The sequence below is a fragment of the Heterodontus francisci genome, chromosome 19 (assembly GCF_036365525.1).
Source record: "Heterodontus francisci isolate sHetFra1 chromosome 19, sHetFra1.hap1, whole genome shotgun sequence".
Classification (NCBI taxonomy): Eukaryota; Metazoa; Chordata; class Chondrichthyes; order Heterodontiformes; family Heterodontidae; genus Heterodontus; species Heterodontus francisci.
Genome location: NC_090389.1, coordinates 14411895 through 14426923, shown reverse-complemented (window position 1 = coordinate 14426923; position 15029 = coordinate 14411895). Strand labels below are relative to the sequence as shown.

The window sequence follows — 15029 nt, the reverse complement described above, 5'->3', positions numbered from 1 at the left end:
CCAGGGCAACTCCCTGCTGACTGTATAAACTGTGCCGCCACCTCTGCTGGGTCTATCCTACCAGTGGGACAGGACATACCCGGGAATGGTGATGGTGATGTCTGGAACATTGTTTGTAAAGTATGATTCTGTGAGTATGACTATGTCAGGCTGTTGCTTGACTAGTCTGTGGGACAGCTCTCCCAATTTTGGCACAGGCCCCCAGATGTTAGTAAGGAGGACTTTGCAGGGTCGACAGGTTGTTGTCATTTCCGGTGCCTAGGTCAATGCCAGGTGGTCTGTCCGGTTTCATTCTTTTTTATTGACTTCGTAGCAGTTAGATACAACTGAGTGGCTTGCTTGGCTATATCAGAGAGCATGTAAGCACATTGTTGTGGGTCTGGAGTCACATGTAGGCCAGTCCAGGTAAAGACAGCAGATTTCCTTCCCTAAAGGACATTAGTGAACCATATGGGTTTGTGGAAGTGTGAGTTCTTCTACTTTGGATTGAAGAAAAAATAGGTCAGAGCAGTTTCTAAATGATAAGCAGCTAGGAACCGTGGAGGTACAGAAAGATTAGGGGGCCCAAGTATAGAAATAATTAAAAGATAGTGGACAGTAACAAAAAATGTTTTAAAAGGCTAGTAGAATGTTGGCCTTTATCTTAAGGGGGTTGGAATATAAAGGGTTAGAAGGTATCTGCAGTTATATAAAGCTCTGGTTAGAGCCCATTTAGAATACTGCGTTCAGTTCTGGGAACCATACCTCAGCATGGATACATTGGCTTTGGAGTGGGAGTAACACAGATTCACTAGTAAAATAATGGAGCTAAAATGCTTAACTTATGAGGACAGGGTGCATAGACAGGTTTGTGTTCCCTTGAGTAAAGATCAAGGGGCAATCTATTTGTGGTGTTTAAGATGGTTAAAGGAGTTGATAGGGCAGATAGAAAAACAATTTCCTCTGGTGGGGAGATCAGAACAAGGGTGTGTAACCTTAAAATTAGAGCTAGGCCATTCAGGAGTCATATGAGGAAGCACTTGTTCACACAAAAGGTAGTGGAAATCTTGAACTTTCACAAAAAACAATTAAGGGTAGGCCAATTGTAAAGTTCAAAACTGAGATTGATAAAATTTTTTGTGAGGCAAGGATAGATACAGATCAGCCATGAATGGCAGAATAGCCTCAGATGTTGAATGGCCTCCACCTATTCCTGTGTAATTGCAGTGTCAGAGGTTTAACTATGAGAAAAGAGTGCATAAAGTAAAGCCTGGAAAGGAAGCATCAGACCTAACAGAGGTATATAGGATCATTAAAGGTGTAGAAAAAGTTAACCTAGAAAATTTAAATTAACCTGCGAGAGTAGAGCAAAGGGGCACAGGTTCAAATTAGAAAAGGGTACTTTTAAGACTGATGTCAGGAATTATTTCTTCACGCAACGAGTAATCAATATCTGGCACTAATGTCCAGATCGAGTAGTGGAGACAAAAGCCCTGGAATCATTTCAGAAATTACTGGATGCTACAATGGGGATTGGTAGCATTTGGATCTATCTGGATGGATAAATCAAATGGCCAAAAGGCCTTCCTCAACTACTATTATCTTGTGAACAATTTGGGGACTCTAAAGTCTGCTTCATTTTATGCTCCATTTTGTAGCCTGATTCACCCCACAATGGGTGGATAGAAATGCTGCCCTCCCTCTTTGGGAATTTCAGAGTCTCCCATTTTCACTCTACCATTGTACTCTTGATGTGCAAAATTAAAGAGATTGCTGAGAAATTCCACACCCAGTCCCATGAGTTAGGTACATTTGTTATACACACACTGAAACTGAGAGAAATTAAAGTTAATACTTCTGCAAAGAGCCACCAGAGACACGTGGCACTATTTTTTTTTTAATTTAAAAATCTTTTACAATTTAGGTTTTATGTGACAGTACAATGTGGAGGTTATTGCCATCAAATGAAAAAAACACATTTTCATCATTCTTTTGTGATGCGGTAGGTGCCAATCTGTTCCTGAGACAGCGCAGGAAATGTAAAAGATTATTTCCCTTCAGGTTGTTGCATCAACATTTTGATAAAAGTTATCAGAAATATTAGAAAGCAGCTGGTGCTCCATTAAAGATGAACAGATTCTGTATTTTTTTTTAATGGAGCTGACTTACTGCAATAAACTTGATTCACAGTGCCTAAAATTGTTATTGTGCATAAAACCCACGATTCTTCATTAACAGAACTGCTACCACAGGTAAAACCAAGCCTTGGTTGGCTTTTAAGCAATTTGCAATAATAAAGATATGAATGTGTGGAAATACTGTAAGTGTTTGTAGTTGTGATAGAGTTTTTTTAGCTATTTAGCAAGAATTGCTGTCGAGAGAAAAAGAGAAAGAAAATATAGCACAATCAGAATATCCCAATGTTGACATTTCTGGCTAAGCCCCACAGTACCAGCCTTTTTAGGACATTTTACATTTCTCCACTGACTTCAGCCACTACTGAATCCATCTTAAGCTTGATACAAGTAGATTTTTTCACAACCCTCAGATTACCTTTGACAATGTGTTAATGAGTATGCATGCTGGTTGAAATATCACAATCATCTTACTGAACAGACAGTACTGGTGAATTGGAGTTATTGGCTTTTCCAGATGCAATTTCCATGCTGTACACAAACAAATCGGGTAGCAGTGAGCACTTACTAGTTTGTACAGATCTGCCACGCTTATCTGTTCTGGATCAACCATTTCAAAATCCTTTCTGGGAACCAGGTCCATACCCATCTGTCTGATGAATCAGAGAAAAGTGTATTAGTGTACAAACAGCAAACAACGTGCCTTTAACCCAAGATATTTTATGGGCTTCTGAGATTCAAGAAAGAACACTAATATACACGTGTACATATTTCGCATAAGTATAATGCTGGAAGTTATGTAACACAGAAAAGGGCAGCTCCAGCGACCTGGGTTCAATTCTGGGTACTGCCTGTGCAGAGTTTGCAAGTTCTCCCTGTGACCACGTGGGTTTTCGCTGGGTGCTCTGGTTTCCTCCCACAGCCAAAGACTTGCAGGTTGATAGGTAAATTGGCCATTATAAATTGCCCCTAGTATAGGTAGGTGGTAGGGGAATTGAGGGAAGGTGGGGATGTGGTAGGAATATGGGATTAATGTAGGATTAGTATAAATGGGTGGTTGATGGTCGGCACAGACTCGGTGGGCCGAAGGGCCTGTTTCAGTGCTGTATCTCTAAATAAATATATAAATAAAATAAAACATGCAATCTGACTGTATTCTACTCCCTGTACATATGAGGTCATCTAAAACTCTGCTGCCATGTCTTAACTCACACCAAGTCCCATTTAAATATCATTCTTGTTTACAAATCCCTCCATTCTCTTGCCCTTCCGTATCTCTGTACTCTCCTCCAGTTCCACAACCCTCCAAGATATGTGCGCTCATCTAATTCTGGTCTCTCGACATCTCCCATTTTAACTGTTCCAGAATTGGTGGCTGTACCTTCAGCTGCCTAGGCCCTAAGCTCTAGAATTCCCTCGCTACATCTCTCTGCCTCTACCACGCTTCCCTCCTTTAAGACACTCCTTAAAACCTACCACTTTGACCAAGCCTGGTCATTTGACCTAATATCTCCTCAAGTGGTTTGGTGTCATATGCTCCTCTGAACTGCCTTGGGATGGTTTATTACATTAAAGGCACTATATAAATACAAGTTGTTCTGTCGTTGTAGTACTGTAAATTGTGAAAGAATTAAACTTTGTTCTTTATTTTCAGCTAAAGCAGACTGAGCTCCTCAAACAGTTAAATAAGACCAGATTGATTATTTCATTGATGTCTAAAATTGGCTTCAGTACCCATGGGATAGATTAGCCATAGCTCTCGCTGCTGATTTCTATCAGATGATTCCTCCTGAAAGTGTATGTGTAGACATGAAATGAGGACAAGATTTAGCTTAGCTTAGCTAATCGATCCCCCAGGATCATATAGATAGCAAACTCTTGCTCTCTCGGCTCAAAACATGAAAAGTGCACTTGTGAGAAGTAATGGAGAGCTGCTGGCCCCTGTGGAGTCATCGGCGAATAGGACCCTTTCACCGTATTTTTGAAAGGAGGCGAAGGCTTTAGAGAGGGTGCGGAAAAGATTTACGAGAATGGTTCCAGGGATGAGGGACTTCAGTTACGTAGATAGATTGCAGAAGCTGAGATTGTTGTTCTTAGAGAAGGCTGAGAGGAGATTTGATAGAGGTGTTCAAAATCATGAAGGGTTTAGACAAATTAGATGGAAAAGTATCGTCCCCATTGGTGGTAGCATCGAGAACCAGAGGACACAGATTCAAGGTGATGGGTAAAAGAACTAAAGGCGACATGAGGAAAAGGTTTTTTAAGCAGTGATCTGGAACCTACTGTCTGAGAGTGTGGTGGAGGCAGATTCAATCATGGCATTCAAAAGGGAACCTGAAAAGAAAAAAATTGCAGGGCTATGAGGAAAGGGCGGGGGAGTCGGACTAGCTAAATTGCTCTTGCATGGACTCGGTGGGTCAAATTATCTACTTCTGTGCTGTAACTATGTTATGATTATATGATTCAGTGCCTCTGTGACCTCCCTGATACTTCTATGCATGGCGAACTGCGATATGTTGCTGATGTCACCTGCTCCCACCTGAAAGGATCCTGTGGCATAGAATATAAGGGCGATGGTGACCTGGACCGCCACTGGGAGGGCCTTTCCCGACACCCCCCGCCCCTGGTTTGAGGCTCCAGATCAGCATGGGAAGTGGCACAAATCTGTGATAATCTCCCTTGTGAATCATAGCTTCCTCAGGCACTGTTCCTGTTTCATTGCTAAGTAGGAGTGGTGCTCCTGGAAAACCCTTTGTGGAGAGACCTGCTTCTCCTCCCTCCGCTTGTAGCTTTCCCTCTCTGCCTCCTCCTCTCCGTGTCATGTTCATGTTGCAGAGGAAGTGGCACTGCAACAACTGCCGCCATACCTATGCAAGGCACTGTTATTTCCTCCCTTCAAAATCCTCTAAATTGATCCAGCAACTCACCACAGTGCTTCCCCAAACTTTGTCTCAGCACAAGTAAGTTAAAAGCACCTCAGCTGCAATTTGTTGAGTGGCCCTTTTGCTTCATAATGCTTGTTGTTTCAGGAGTACATAATGAAGACACTGCCTGCACATGCGTTGATCAAATCTGGTAGCTTGGTGTTGCATCAGCTGATTAAGGTCAATTATGTCATGATATCGCACACTCAATGTCTTTGGGCGAACACAGGGGATGCACCTGTGTGTGCCACTCCATTTCATTACCACTGAGTGGGCAGTAGCAAGCAGTGCATGGAAAACTCAAGCAGACATTTGTAGCTCTGCTAGAAGCAGTCCTATGCAACTGAATTTCATGTCCCTGATCTTTCTGGTAGCTTATATAATCCAGTAACTCTGCAAGCAGGTGCTGCTGGCTACATGAGATGCATACTTCAGGAGCTAATGGCACAAACTCAATATACAAATAACTATTAGAATAGAATCAAATATATAAGAACATAAGAACTAGGAGCAGTAGTAGACAATTCAGCCCATCGAGCCTGCTCCGCCATTCAATACGATCATGGCTGATCTCATCTGGGCCTCAACTCCACGTTCCTGCATGTTCTCCATAACGCTTCAACCCTTTACTAATTAAAAATCTGTCTATCTCCTCCTTAAATTTACTCAATGCCCCGGCATCCACCGCACTCTAGGGTAGTGAATTCCACAGACTCACGACCCTTTGAGAGAAGTAATTTCTTCTCATCTCTGTTTTAAATCCGCTACCCCTTATCCTAAAACTATGACCTCTTGTTCTAGATTGCTCCACCAGAGGAAACATCCTCTCTATGTCTACTTTGTCAATCCCCTTAATCATCTTATACACCTCAATTAGATCTCCTCTCATTCTTCCAATCTCTAGAGAGTAAAGGCCTAAACTGCTCAATCTCTCTTCATAAGACAAACCCCTCATCTCTGGAATCAGGTTCGGAGATGGGAGCAGGAGCAAAATTACAGATTCTCACGTCGGGGCTCCCTGACATGTTCCAGCCTCAAGCGATCTTGTGTATGGAACTTGCAGGGAGGCCGAAGCCCAGCCGTTGCCTAGAGGCAGTCTCTCAGTGGCAGGCCGGGAGGTTGGGGGGTGGGGTAGGGTGGGGTTGGGCGGCCATAGATGCCTCCTTTAAATCCCTTCCTCCTGTAGCCTTTGGGATCAGAGGACCACAGGCCATCCTGCGGAGGGGTTGCCCCTCCACAATGATGGGCTGACAGCTGTGGCCACTCTTACTTTCTACAATTTCATAATTCTTCAGAGGGTGACTCCATCTTGAGGTGCCTCAGCACTGCCCACCTCTCCCAGTGGGACTGCCGGCCAGACACTGCTGCAGGCCCTCCTATTGGGCCAGCTGGTTTCATGGTCCTTTCACCATCCTTAAGTCGATGGGGCTCCCCAAGGTGGCTTGTTAATTGGCTGCCTCTGAAACAGTCGCAACCGATGTCCTGCCATGGCCACTTCTGGGTTCCCAAACCAGAATTGAGGCTGACATCAGAATCGTGACCCAAGCTGAAAATTCAGCCCATCATGTCTACCTTCACTTACCAGATCATTTATCTTTTACCGCTCATGCATCAAACTTACATAGTGGATTAAAAAGGATACAAGCAATAATATCTTGCATCTCGATGTTAATCTGTTAATTGTGTATCAATTGTTTGATTATATGCAGGAGGAGGGTGTTAATTGGGGTCTTACTTGAGCACTTATAAGCAGACACTTACTGAGACTGGGGGAGGGTTTTGACTGAGGAGCTACATGTTTGTAATGCTTTTGCTCTGTACAATAAGTGTTAAACTGAGTAAAGATAGGTTCCAGAATTATCCTTCCATAACAAGCTTTCTGGAGTTTAACACTCGATTCATTTTCAAATACAATGCCTTGATCTTGGATTCTTAAATTGTATTTCAAGGCAGGAAGAGAAGGGGCAGTTAAACAACTAAACTATAATCAGGTCATGTGGCAAATCTGGTAATGGGATATTTATACCAACTTTGGGTCACCAACTCTTCAAGCCTGTCCTGGAGTCTCCAGGAATTAACGATTAATCGCCTGAACATTACTGCAAGAAATGCAGGAGCAAATTCACGGGGCATTTAAAAAAATGTTTGTTTCCTATTGCTAGTGCTAATGTAGGGAGGGGGCGAGTGGGATGGGGGTGCAACTAGGCGAGGGAGGGCACAAGCAGGATAGAGAATATGTGAGTGGGAAAGGGAGGGAGAGAGGAAGTGAGTGGGAGAGGGAGGGAAGGAGGGAGAAAGTGAGTGATGCAGGGAGGGAGGAAGCGATTGGGAACATAGTAACATAGAAACAGGAGTAGGCCATTTAACCCTTTGAGCCTGTTCCACCATCCAATGATATCATGGCTGATCTGCAACCTAACTTTATATACCCACTTTTGCCCCACATCCCTTAATACCTTTGGCTAACAAAAATCTATCAATTTCAGTTTTAAAATTAACTATTGAATTGGCATCAATTGCCATTTGCTGAAGAGAGTTCCAAACTTCTACCAGCCTTTGTGTGAAGAAGTGTTTCCTAATTTCACTCCTCAAAAGATCTGGCTCTAATTTTTTGACTATGCTCCCGAGTTCTAGACTTTACAACTAGGGGTAGATTGGGTCAAACTATTTCCATATCAGTTCCCCTTAATATTTTGAAAACTTCGATCAAATCACCGCTTAGCCTTCTAAATTCCAGGGAATACAACACTGGTTTGTTTAATCTCTTCTCATAGCTTAACCCTTGGAATCCAGGTATATTCTGGTAAATCTCGCTGCACTCCCTCCAAGACCAATACATCTTTCCTAAGGTGTGGTGCCCAGAACTGTTTTCAGTACTCCAGGTGTAGTCTAATCAGGTCTTGTATAGCTGTAGCATGACTTCTACCTTGTATTCTAGCCCTCTCGATATAAAGGACAACAATCCATTATTTTTGATTATTTTCTGTACCTGTTCTTGGCATTTTAATGATCAATGTACCTGGACCCCCAAGCCTCTTTGGAACCCCACTGTTTCTAGCTTTTCACCATTCAGAAAGTACTCTGTTCTATCCTTTATAGTTCCAAAGTCAATGACCTCACATTTTCTTAAAGTGAAATCCATTTGCCACAGTTTTTTCCAATATCTCTTTCTAATGTTATGCTTCCATCTATACTGCTTACCAAACCAACTATCTTTGTGTCATCAGCAAATATGAATATATGACTTTCTTTCCCATCATCTAAGTTGTTAATGAATACAGTGAATGGTTGAAGCCCTTACACCGATCCTTGCAGGACACAAGTTACGTTCTGGCAATTAGAGTACCTGCCCATTATCACCACTCTCTGTCTCCTTCCACTCAGCCAATATTATTGCCAGGCTAATAATTTGCCTTCAATTCCAAGAGCTTCAATTTTAGCTAACAGTCTCTTATGAGGGACTTTATCAAATGCTTGTAGAATAACATTCATAAACATTCCTCTGCCCAGTACCAGATGTTGAGCACATAGTCATGAAAGAATGCCTTGTTAACAGAGTGCTAAAGTTGGGAAATTGGTTCAAGTGGGAAGTCGATGCTGAGGGGAAAGGAGGTGCTGATTTTTCTTTTTTTTTTACTTCCAAAAGCTTCTGAGTGTTTTTCTTTTGACTCTAGGCTAGGAAACTGTAAATTGCTTTACCTTATTTTACTAAATTAGTAACTTAAACTAGATAAATCAATTAATCAATAAAACTAAAATAAATGAGTCAATTAAAATTAATGAATGAATTAATTATTAAGGTTAGATAAACATGACAGGACAGGTGATGTACCATAATGTGGGAATTTGTGGAGAGCACTGCGACTCAGACAAGCATCTCCACAGTAAGTGGCTGCACTCGAGGAAATTTGGCTCAGAGTTATTGAGTTTGAATCCGAACTGCAGACATCGCAGGGCATCAGGGAGGCGGAAGAGTTACTCGGACACTTTGTTCCAGGAGGCAGTCCCACCCCTTAAGTTAAGTAGAACTCTAAAGTTGGTCAATTGTGAGGGACAAGCGTGTGTGACTGCGAGTCATGCAGCTATGGAGACCAATGGAGCAGCCTTGGCTCTTGAATTTGACCAACAAGTATGAGGCACTTGCTATCTGTGTGGATGAGAACACAGGATGGATGGGAAAACTGACCATCGCACCATGGTGCAGGAAGCCATTCAAGTGGGGGGAGTGAAAAGAAATGTGGTAGTGATAAGGGACAGTATAGTCACAGAAATAGATACTGTTCTCTGCAGCTGTGAAAGGGGGTTCTGAGGGTTGCGTTGCCTGCCCAGTGCCAGGATTAAAATCATGTTTGACAAATCCATGAAGAGTTTTTTTGAGGATGTAACTTAGAAGGTGATAAGGAGTATTACGGCCATGTGGTGAGGGGTGTGTGTGGTTCCCACTGTTCAACTCCCACCTGACCGCAGCAAGTGTTTTTGCTACTAGGGTTTAACCCATTTGTGTTTTTATTTGTCAAATAGATAGCGACAGGTTTTCTTGTAGGTTTAAAACAGAAGATTAATTATCTATTAATCAATACGCCTTAAGCCGAAATTGTCGCAACTGCATCCACTCTCTCTCACACACACACACACACACACACACACACACACACACACACACACACACACACACACACACACACACACACACACGAAGAGACATCAAGAGAGGAAAAGGGGTAAGTGGTTTTAAGTGGGGTAGGTTTTGGGGGTCATGGTGAGCCTGTTGAATACTCTTGGAAGTCACCTTCTCGTTGATTGCAGGCCTGAGGTGTTTGTAGATTTCTTTCTTGGTTGAAAGTTTAGTTGAAGACAGTGGATCATTTCCAATTCATTGTTGCATAAGTAAACATGTAGAAATTTACAACAGGGTGCTTCCCTTCTGACTTGCTGGATTTCTCACAGCCCCTTAACCGGAAACCAGCTTCTTGGTAATGCTTCTTTCTGGGTCTCTTTCTCTCTTCAGGGAGCTACCTTTAAGGTCAAAAATGTTTTCAAACCTTTGCCTCTGTTGGGAGATGTATATCTCCCTCCCTGTGGTGACCAACAATGGCCTATGATGTGGCTATTTCACACCTTTGTTTCAGAGGAAACCATTCAATTCAAAAATGTCTCTTGATGGGTTCAGGATGAGAATAATATGGTTATGATGTTTCTACTTTATACCTTCTTTGTTTCAGAAGACGTAATTCAAGTCAGGAATGTTTCCGGATGGGTGTAATTGACCCCTCCCAGCTCAACAGGTATTCTTTTGTCCCATGTAAGACAGTTTGAATATACAAAGGCCAAGTCGTTTACCTTCAGTGGTCATTTTTAGCAGCATTCTCCATTTAAAAAAAATGGTAAAGTCAATTTTTATAACTCTTCAGTTTTAGTCTGTGTTTTTCATTGTCGCACTTCTTGTATGTGCGATGGGGGAAGCAGTGGATGTAATGTGTTTGGATTATCGAAAAGCATTCGATAAGATGCCACCCAAGAGGCTATTACACAAATTAGGACTCATGGGATTGGGGGTAATATATTAGCATGGACTGAGTTTTAGTTAATGGACAGAAAACGGAGAGTAGAAATAAATGGGACATTTTTAGGCTGTAACGAGTGGGGTACTGCAAGAATCAGGACTTGGGCCTCAGCTATTTATAATCTACATTAATGAGGAGACTGCGTAATGTATCCATGTTTGTTAATGATGCAGACGTGATTCCAGGATGGTATGCTGCTTCCCTGGTGCAAGGGCCATAGATAGCAGCGGGCAGCTACAGGGCATTCTGGAGAGTGAGGGTGCACAGCCAGCGGTCGTGGTCCACATTGGTACCAATGATACAGGAAGAATGAGGGATGAGGTCCTGCAGGCTGAGTTTAGGGAGTTAGGAACGAGATTAGCAAGCAGGACCTCAAAGGTAGTAATCTCCGGATTACTCCCAAGGCCATGTGCTCGTGAGTATAGAAATAGGAAAACACACCAGATGAATGCATGGCTGGAGAGATGGTGCAGGAGGGAGGGCTTCAGATTTCTTGGGCATTGGGAACGGTTCTGGGGAAGGTGAGACCTATAAAGCCAGACGGTCTGCACCTGAACAGAACTGGGACAAATATCCTTGCAGAAAGGTTTGTTAGTGCTGTTGGGGATTGTTTAAACTAGCTTGGCAGGGGGATGGGAACCTGAGCGCAGTCTTAGATAGGACAATTTCAGGGCAGGGAACAGGAGGCAGAAAATTAGCGAGTGACTCTGAAAGACAGAAGAAGCAAAGGTTAAAAGGTGTACGGCACAAGAATTTGGCAGGGTTAAAAGGCTATTTATTTAAATGCAATAAGTATAGTAAATAAAGCCAATGAACTGAGTGCACAGATAGACACACGGCAGCACAATATCGTTGCTACAATGGAAAATTGGCTTAAAGAGGGGCAAGAATGGCAACTCAACATCCCTGGATGTAGAGTTTTCAGGTGGGATAGAGAGGGAGATAAACAAGAGAGTGTAGCATTACTAATTAAGGAATCAATAACAGCTTTGAGGAGGGAGATGCTCTGAAACCATGCATCATCATGCTGACAGCATAAGGTGGAACTGATATTTGACAGCCGGGAACGAGCCAAATCAGAGGGATACACAAAGGAAAGTACGTTAACTGTATGTTCTACACGACTGAAACAGATGGTCCTGGGTTGAGCAGTTGCAAAGAGCTGCAGCTGATCTTGTTACATCATGAGATGAAAGAGGCATCAATGAAGGTTGAAGGTAGCACACCCATTGAGAAGCAACCTCCAATCAGAAGCAAGGAAGAGCTGGTTCAAATGTATCCAGAGTGTTTAGATGAGACAGTTGGATGCTTTGAAGAGTTTGAGTATCACATCACCATTGACCCAGAGCAGAAACCAGTAATTCATCCCCCAAGTACCAATAGAGCTAAGATGAAAGCTTGAAAGATAACTCAAATGGAAGAAAATAGTGACTGCCAGAGTCATAGAGCCTACGGATTGGGTAAATTCCATTGTGGTGAGATAAAGGCCAAGTGGACGGCTAAGAATTTGCCTGGATCCCAAAGATCTTAATCAAGCAATAAAGAGGAATCACTACCCTACTCCAACACTGGAAGAGATCACACCAACACTGGCTGGGGCAAATATTTTCAGCAACCGTGAAGCCAGAAACGACTACTGGAACGGAAGCTTGATTAGGAATCTTTGCTGTTGACCATATTCAACACATCCTTTGGACGGTACAAATTCCTGCATCAATCTTTTGGCCTTAAAGTGAGCGAGGATGTGTTCCAGTAGAAAATGGATGAGACGTACAGGGCATGCAAAGGAGCAATCAGCATATCTGATGATATTCAGATCGATGGTGTAGATGAGAGAAACCATAGCTACTACATACATGAGAGAACCAGAGAAGCTGGGATCAAGCTAAATGCATAGAAATGCATTGTAAAGGTGACAGAATGCCAGTTCTTTGGAATGGTGTACACACCTGATAGAGTCAAGCTGAGTTCTGAAAAAGTCACAGCTCCAAGAGACAAAGAGCTGAGAAGTTTTCTTGGCTTGATCCAGTACATGAGCTTTTTCATACCTCACATTTCAGAGCACACAGCAAACCTACAAGAGCTGATGAGAGAAGATGTTGAGTACCAGTGGTCAGAGTCTCATGAGAAGAGTTTCAGTAAACACAGAGAAATAATATGCAAGGAGACAAGTCTATCCTACTACAACAGAGCAAAACCTGTCACTCTGCAAGGAGATGCTTCGATGAAAGGACAGGGAGCGACCCTGTTACAAGAAGGAAAGTCGACAGCATTTGCATCCAAAGCTCTAACATAAACTGAGATTAGATATGTCAAAATAGAAAGAGAGCTTTTGTCAGTGCTGAATGGATGCAAGAAGTTCCACACATAGCTCTATGGGAGAAGATTCATTGGTGGAGAGTGATCATCACCCACTAGAATAGATCTACAAGAAAAATCTGTATAGAGCACCAGCAAGACTTCAGAGGTTACTCTTGAGGTTTCAGTTACGATTTCACTCTGAAATACAAGGCAGGAAGAGAAATGGAGCTAGCGGATATCCTATCTCATCTGTCACCAGATGGGAAACACCAGTTAAAAGATCTAGGTGTTAAAAATACATCACCTAGTGAACCTGACACCAGCGAAATTGAGTCAAATCAGAGATGAGACCAGGAAAGACGAAGAGTTACAGATGCTCTTTTAGCAAGTGATTCAGGGATGGCCGGAAAATATGCAACTAACCCAACCAGTAATACAGCAGTACTGGTCAATCTGGGATGGCGTTCTGCTGGGTGGATGCAGAATCATTGTACCCAAAACGATGCAGAGAAATTCTCCATGAAAATACATGAAGGCCACAATGGGAATGAAAAGGTATAAGCTTGGAGCCAGATCAGCTATGTACTGGTTAGGCATCTACAAAGACATTGAAAAAATGGTATATACATGCAGTGTCTGCCAGAAGTATAGAAATACACAGCCGAAAGAGATGATGATTTTTAGTGAGGTACTACGCAGACTATAGCTTACTGTGGGAGCCGACTTATTCACACACAACCAAGAATGATACCTTTATAGTAGCAGAAATGTTAAAAGATTTGAGAGATACAACAATCACCACAGAAGTACAAATTTTGTTTGGTCAAGAGATTCCAGAAAGGGTGATATGTGATAATAGAACCCAATTCACCTCCAGAGAGTTTAAAGAGTTTGCGGAACAGTATGGATTCAACATCATAACTTCATCACATTCCCCAAGGTTTAATAGACACATCCAGACAGTTAAGAAGACCCTCATAAAATGCTGAGAGGCAAAGGAAGATCCAAACCTTGCCTTATTGGCATTCCAAACTACACCACTTAAGGCAGACATGAAATTGCCTGCAGAGCTACTGAATGGCAGAAAATACAAGGCAACTCTACCAAGCAAGATACATCCTCAATTATCATGAGGGAGTAAGATGACAAAATACTAATGCACAAGACATGTCAAATCATGGCCTGAGTTGTTGAGAAGACAAATTGTGCAATTACAGGACGCAATCCTGAAAACCTGGAACCCAGCAAAAGTTGTTGGTAAAGCTGAAACCCCAAGATCATATATCAAGCCTGAAACCAGTAAGCAGATGAGAAGGAACAGAGTCCTTATTCGGCATGCACCAGAACTGGTAAAGCAGAGTAAGTCACCAGTAACATCGCCAGCAAGTGGTGCAACATTAACAACATCACCAACATCAAGCACAACTTCTACAACACCAGGAGCAACTCATACAACACTGCCAGTACAGTGTGCCAACTCATCGCAGACAGGGATGATGACAACTGCTCTGGGCTGGTGAGGAACTTGCAGTGGGAGAGGGAGGATCCAGTTGTCATGGTCCACGTGGGTACCAACAACAGACAGGACTAGGAAAGCGGTTCTGCATAGGGAGTATGAGTACCTAGGGGCTAAATTAAAAAGCAGAACCTCAAAGGTAATAATCTCTGGAGTGTTACCTGAGCCACGAGCAAATTGGCATAGGGTAAACAAGATTAGAGAGATGAATACGTGGCTTAATGATTGGTGTGGGAGAAATGGGTTTTGATTCATGGGGCACTGACACCAGTACTGGGGAAAGTGAGAGCTGTACCATTGGGATGGTCTTCACTTGAACCCTGCTGGGACCAGTGTTCTGATGAGTCGTATAACTGGGGCAGTAGAGAGGGCTTTAAATTAAATAATTGGGGGAAGGGATCATCTGAGGGGAGATGTTGTAAATTAAAGGGAAACGACAAGGTAATACAGCAGAGTAGCAATCTGGGTAATGATAACCAGAGTGTGGCAGGAAGGGACAGAGCATGCAAATTTAAGAGTGCAACAGCAGATAAGGCCATAGATTGCAAAAATGGTAAAAAGACAGAGTTAAAGGCTCTGTATCTGAATGCGTGCAGCATTCACAACATAA

At 42.7% G+C, this 15029-nt stretch overlaps 1 protein-coding gene across 1 annotated transcript in view; it reads right to left on the bottom strand.

Moving 5' to 3' along the window:
• dock3 (dedicator of cytokinesis 3) overlaps positions 1–15029 on the bottom strand; it is a 1369418-nt gene that overhangs the window by 752624 nt on the left and 601765 nt on the right. Inside the window, exon 7 of the mRNA XM_068052296.1 lies at positions 2683–2767. Within this exon, the coding sequence (XP_067908397.1) occupies positions 2683–2767 (85 nt within the window). The remainder of the gene's footprint in view (positions 1–2682; positions 2768–15029) is intronic.